Source organism: Mobula hypostoma, chromosome 4, assembly GCF_963921235.1.
Source record: "Mobula hypostoma chromosome 4, sMobHyp1.1, whole genome shotgun sequence".
NCBI lineage: Eukaryota > Metazoa > Chordata > Chondrichthyes > Myliobatiformes > Myliobatidae > Mobula > Mobula hypostoma.
The window spans coordinates 33,158,395-33,165,286 of record NC_086100.1 but is presented as its reverse complement, the minus strand read 5'-3'; the positions used below and the strand labels follow the sequence as shown (position 1 = coordinate 33,165,286).

The following is a 6,892-nucleotide window of genomic DNA, read 5'->3' as shown; positions in this document are numbered from 1 at the left end:
AGGTGGTAGGTGATAGGTGAAATCGGGAGAAGGGGGTTAGAGGGTGAAGTAAAGAGCTGAGAAGTTGATAGAAAAAGGTAAATGTCTGAAGGAGGTGGAATCTGATAGGGTAGGACAAAAGACCATGAAGAAAGGGAAGGAGGAAGAGCACCAGAGGGAGGTGATGGCAAGTAAGAAAAAGGTGAAAGAAGAAAACAGGAATGGGGAATAGTGAAGGGGTCAATTACCAAATTTTCGAGAAATTGATGTTCATGCCATCAGATTGGAGGCTACCCAGATGGAATATAAAGTGTTGCTCCTCCAAACTGAGTGTGGCATCGCAGCAATAGAGAAGGCCACCGACTGATATGTTGGAATGGGAATGAGAAGTAAAATTTATTTAGGAGGGTACAAGGAGATCCGTCGTTTTCTGACGGGGAGATCCGTCGTTTTCTGACGGAGTATTGGTGTTCGGCAAAGCAGTCTTCCAATCTACTTCAGATCTCACCGATATACAGAAGGCCATGCCAGAAGCATTGGATACAGTAGATGACCCCCACAGACTCAGAGGTGAAGTGTCGCTTTAACTGCAGGATTGTTTGGGGCCCTGAATGGTAGTGAGGGAGGAGCTGTAGGGGTAGGGGTGGCTTCTTGTTCTGCCTGCAAGGATAAGTACCAGGAGGGAGATCAGTGGGGAGGGACGAGTGAACAAGGGTGTCATGTAGGAAGCAATCCCTGTGGAAAGTGGAGGGGGGAAGATGTGCTTGGTGGTGGTGGGATCCTGTTGGAGATGGCATAAGTTACAGAGAATTATGTGCTGGACATGGTGGCTAATGGGGTGATAGGTGAGGACAAGAGGAACTCAATCCCTGGTATTGCCCCACCCCACCTCAGAAACACAGAAAACCAACAGCACAATACAGGCCCTTCAGCCCACAATGCTGGGCCGAACATATACTTATTTTAGAAAATACCTAGGGTTACCCATGGCTCTCTATTTTTCTGAGCTCCATGTACCTATCCAGGAGTCTCTTAAAAGGCCCTATCGTATCCGCCTCCACCACCATCGCCAGCAGCCTGTTCCATGCACTCACCACCCTCTGAGTAAAAGACCTTTTGCCCCTGGCATTTTTGTACTTACTTCCAAGCGCCTTAAAACTGTGCCCTCTCATGTTAACCATTTCAGCTCTGGGGAAAAGCCTCTGACTATCCACACAATCAATACCACTCATCATCTTATACATCCCTATCAGGTCACTTCTCATCCTCCATCACTCCAAGGAGAAAAGGCCAAGTTCACTCAACCTATTCTCATTGAACGTGTTCCCCAATCCAGGCAACATTTTTGTAAATCTCCTCTGCACACTTTCTATAGTTTCCACATCCTTCCTGTAGTGAGATGACCGGAACTGTGCACAGTACTCCAAGTGGGGTCTGACCAGGATCCTATAAAGCTGTAACATTACCTCTTGGCTCTTAAACTCAATCCCACAGTTGATGAAGGCCAATGCACCATATGCATTCTTAACCACAGAGTCAACCTGTGCAGCAGTTTTGAGTGTCCTATGGACTCTGACCCCAAGATCCCTCTGATCCTCCACGCTTCCAAGAGTCTTACCATTAAAACTATATTCTGCGATCACATTTGACCTACCAAAATGAACCACCTCACATTTATCTGGGTTGAACTCTATCTGCCACTTCTCAGCCTAGTTTTGCATCCTATCGATGTCCCACTGTAATATCTGACAGCCCTCTACACTATCCACAACACCCCCTGTTAGAGTAATTTTTGCATTTAGGTTATTTACATTTAGGAAATGGCTTTGGCTACCAGTCTTCTGTTCCTTGATAACATATTGTGGATTTATTTTGGAACAATGCATTTCCTAAAAGCTGTGAATCCCAGTCCACAGACGAGGCTGGTGTCTGTGGGATAAATGTGAACCAGAATGTTTGAAGTTTGCATGTAGTTTCAAAGAAAGCATTATCTATACATTGTAAATATGGAATTGTCCTTTATGTTCAGCAAATAAATATCAAGCCCCATGTTGGGCCAGCAGACCTTTCCACCAAAAGCATCTCCGTATGATGCCTGCTGTACCTGGTTTTGTCAAATAAAGAAGCTGCTTTGTATCTACTAGTAACTCTCTCTCTGGTGATTTCATTCACGGAACAATATCCCCAACCATTGTGTCATCAAAAAATTTACTAACCCATCTCTCCACTCCCTCATCCAGGTCATTTATAAAAAACACGAAGAGAAGGGTCCAAGAACAGATCCCTGAGGCACACCACTGGTCACCGACCTCCATGCAGAATATGACCCATCTACAATCACGCTTTGCCTTCTGTGGGCAAGCCAATTCTGGAGCCATAAAACAAGGTCCTCTTGGATCCCATGCCTCCTTACTTTCTCAGTAAGCCTTGCATGGGGTACCTTATCAAATGCCTTGCTGAAATTCATATACACTACATCTACTGTTCTACCTTCATCAATGTGTCACATCCTCAAAGAATTCAGTCAGGCTCATAACGCACAACCTGCTTTTTACAAAGCCATGCTGACTATTCCTAATCATATTATGCCTCCCCAAATGTTCATAAATCCTGCCTCTCAGGACCCTTGCCATCAACTTGCCAACCACTGAAGTAAAATTCACTGGTCTATAATTTCCTAGGCTATCTTTATTCCCTTTCTTGAATAAGGGAACAACATCTGCAACCCTCCAATCCTCTGGAACCTCTCCTGTCCTCATTAATGATGCAAAGATCATTGCCAGAGGATTAGCAATCTCTTCCCTTGCCTCCCACAGTAGCCTGGGGTATCTCTCATCCAGTCCTGGTGACTTATCCAACTTGATGCTTTCCAAAAGCTCCAGCACATCCTCTTTATTAATATCTATATGGTCAAGCTTTTCAGTCCTCTGTAAGTCATTGCTACAATCGCCAAGGTCCTTTTCCGTAGTGAACACTGAAGCAAAGCATTCATTAAGTACCTCCGCTATCTTCTCCGGTTATATACACACTTTTTCACTGTCACACTCGTTTGGTCCTATTCTCTCACGTCTTATCCTTTTGCTCTTCAAATACTTGTAGAATGCCTTGAGGTTTTCCTTAATTCAGCTCACCAAGGGATTCTCATGGCCCCTTCTGGCTCTCCTAATTTCATTCTTAAGTTCCTTCCTGCTAGCCTTATAATTTTCTAGATCTCTATCATTACCTAGTTTTTATTCAACCTTTCGTAAGCTTTTCTTTTCTTCTTGACTAGATTTTCAACAGCCTTTGTACACCACTGTTCCTGTACCCTACCATCCTTTCTATGTCTCATTGGAACGTACCTATGGAGAACGTCACAGAAGTATCCCCTGAACATTTGCCACATTTCTGCCGTACATTTCCCTGAGAACCATTTCCCTGCCTGATAGCCTCATATTTCCCCTTACTCCAATTAAGCACTTTCCTAACTTGTCTGTTGCTATCCCTCTCCAATGCTATGGTAAAGGAGATAGAATTATGATCTCTATCTCCAAAATACTCTCCCACTGAGTGACCTGACACCTGACCAGGTTCATTTCCCAATACCAGATCAAGTACAGCCTCTCCTCTTGTAGGCTTATCTACATATTGTGTCAGGAAACCTCCCTGAACACACCTAACAAACTCCACCCCATCTAAACCCCTTGCTCTAGGAAGATGCCAATCAATATTTGGGAAATTAAAATCTCCCACCACCACGACCCTGTTATTATTATACTTTTCCAGAATCTGTCTCCCTATCTGCTCCTTGATGTCCCTGTTACTATTGGGAGGTCTATAAAAAACACCCACTAGAGTTATTGACCCCCTTCCTGTTCCTAACTTCCACCCACAGAGACTCAGTAGACAATCCCTCCATGACTTCCTCCTTTTCTGCAGCAGTGACACTATCTCTGATCAACAGTGCCACGCCCCCACCTCTTTTGCCTCCCTCCCTGTCCTTTCTGAAACATCTAAAGCCTGGCACTCAGCCCAACCATTCTTGCCCTTGACCCATCCAAGTCTCTGTAATGGCCAGAACATCAAAGCTCCAAGTACTGATTCATGCTCTAAGCTCATCCACTTTGTTCATGATGTTTCTTGCATTAAAAAGACACATCTCAAACCATCAGTCTGAGCACATCCCTTCTCTAATACCTGCCTATTCTCCCTCTCCCACTGCCTACAAGCTTTCTCTATTTGTGAGCGAACTACCCCTTCTTCCCTCTCTTCAATTCAGTTCCCACCCCCCAGCAATTCTAGTTTAAATTCTCCTTGGTAGCCTTAGCAAACCTCCCTGCCAGGATATTGGTCCCCTTCGGATTCAAGTGCAACCCCTCCTTTTTATATAAGTCACGCCTGCCCCAAAAGAGGTCCCAATGATCCAGAAATCTGAATCCCTGCCTCCGCTCCAATCCCTCAGCCACGCATTTATCCTCCACCTCACTCTACACCTGTACTCACTGTCACATGGCACAGGCAGTAATCCCAAGTTTACTACCTTTGAGGTCCTGCTTCTCAGCTTCTTTCCTAACTTCCTGTAGTCTGTTTTCAGGACCTCCTCCCTTTTTCTACCTATGTCATTGGTACCAATATGTCTAATATGTGCCATGACCTCTGGTTTCACCTATGACCTATCACCTACTACCTTACATTTCTTCCTCCCCTCCCCCCACCATCTTTTTCTGATCTTGTTTTCCAGTCCTGATGAAGGGTCTTGGTCCAAAACGTTTATTGCTTTCACTTGTTCATTTCACTGCATTATGCAACGATACTAGAAATGGAAGCATCATAGTTAACAAATCCAAACCGAAAATCTGGAAGTACAAGTTCAAAACCCACCAAGACAGCTGCAGAAACTATTCAATATTCTTGAATTGGGAGATAGTATCCTTAATGGTGACCCTGAAATTATTAAATTGTTTTATGGAATAACACTTAATGTCAAATGTTTCAAGGAAAGTGCCATTCAGTCTGACCTACATATGACTCCAGACACAAACAAGGTAGTAGATTCTTAAGTTTTCCTGAACTAGCAATACCAAATTGCTCTGACCCACACAACCCTCACGGCATAGTAGCATTGGTAGCATGGTAGCATAGCGGCTAATGTAACGCTTTACAATGCCAGTGATAACAGTTCGATTTCCGCCATTGTCTGGAAAGAGTTTGTACTTTCTCCCTGCGACCATGTTGGTTTCCTGCATCTGCTCCAATTTCCTCTCACATTCCAAAGGCATATGGTTTAGAAAGCCTGCTATGTTGGCACTGGAAGCATGGGGACACTTATAGACAAATCCTCGGACTATGTTGGTCATTGATACAAACAGCGCATTTCACTGTATAGTTCAATGTACATGTGACAAAAAAAGCTAATCTTTAATCTTAAAATGAACTGGAGTGACTAAGGTGGTGAAGTGATCTACCTCTAACTTTGAAAAAGAATTGGGAGATAGGGAATAAAAATGTTTGTTTTGTCACAAATGCCCACTATTGTTTTAGGGCAAATATTGATTGTCAATCAAAATCAGTAAATCAATTTATCTAGCCATGGTCACAGTGTTAGCTTCAGGACACTCCTGTAGTCACATGAGCTGCCATGTGTCCTTCAGAATAACAAAATATACTTTAACAGCTGTAAAAAAAAAATCTTTGCAATCTGAGGATACGAAAGCTGTAAGCTATTTTAGTTCATTCTTTCTAATGTATAGCAACAACTTCTTCAGTAATGACAAATATTAACATACTTGACTTAGTTACCCATTATAAAGAGCATCCAATAAGAGAAGAGACCTACTGTTTATGTCTTCTGGTTTTTAAAATAGAAGTAAGACTAGGAACATTCATAATAGGTTATTAACATGAAATGGGTGCTTGATGGCAAGTGGAGATGTGACAGACTAAAGGACCTATGTGATTCTGCATGATTCATGCTGTATGTGAAAGGGATCAATAAAATTTAACCTCCACTTCAGCACATTAAACAATTTCCCTTTAAAAGTATTTCAAAAGATTAGTGTTACAAATGTACAATCCTATGCAATTTGAGAAATCACATATAGTATCCTTGTGACTTTCTGTATTTTCAAGGTAGGGAAAATCATGGGGTAAAGTCAGCAACTTCTTATTTTCCATTGTTGGCAAGCAAAGTTTATTCTAGAACATATATTCATAAAAATAAGTCTTAGTGGGATCTACCTTCTAATTATATATTATTTTTGTTATGCACAGCATAATAAAGACAGCGAAAAACAAATCAAGAAATTCTTAGTATGTCGGTCAAATTTTTATTTGTTAACAAACAAAGTGTTTAAGTGGTATAACAGTGTAATTGTGCTATTTTATAAAAGTTTGCAATGCAACAATTCACAGTAATCAAATTCAAGTATTTCAAAACTTCAGAAGAATTAAAACATTGCGGGGTTTTGTTGTTAGTCATGTTTAATTTTCTTTTAACAAAAGTTTTTTTAGAAAGAGCAAGTATTGTTGTATTCTTACATGCATTGAAGCTGTCCAAAGAGCAGCACATACTATAAGAGATTTCATTGACGAGTTGACCTATCCAGATTATCACCAGTTGGCAATGAGCTTTAGTATAATATAAAAAGTGTATTGAATGTGCCGATGAATGTCTGAAATACTGTTTTCACTTATAGAACAATGTTACGTCACTTACTTCTAAAGGATGTTCAGTATGAATTCAGTCTCAGCTTTAATAATTTCAACTTCATTTAGCGCCATATCCTACAAGTGTTATCCTTGCTTCCTATTTTATGACAAAAAAAAATTACCTGTGAGAAAACGAGAGTTCAAAAATATCATACATAATACACTTTTCCAAGTGATCTAATTTAGGCTTCCTATATTGATTTCACATACAGATAGAATATGTATG

At 41.4% G+C, this 6,892-nt stretch overlaps 1 protein-coding gene across 1 annotated transcript in view; it reads right to left on the bottom strand.

Moving 5' to 3' along the window:
- Positions 1–6,280: 6,280 nt before the first annotated feature.
- daw1 (dynein assembly factor with WDR repeat domains 1) overlaps positions 6,281–6,892 on the bottom strand; it is a 71,198-nt gene continuing 70,586 nt past the window's right edge. Inside the window, exon 13 of the mRNA XM_063044841.1 lies at positions 6,281–6,763. Within this exon, the coding sequence (XP_062900911.1) occupies positions 6,729–6,763 (35 nt within the window). The 3' untranslated portion in view covers positions 6,281–6,728. The remainder of the gene's footprint in view (positions 6,764–6,892) is intronic.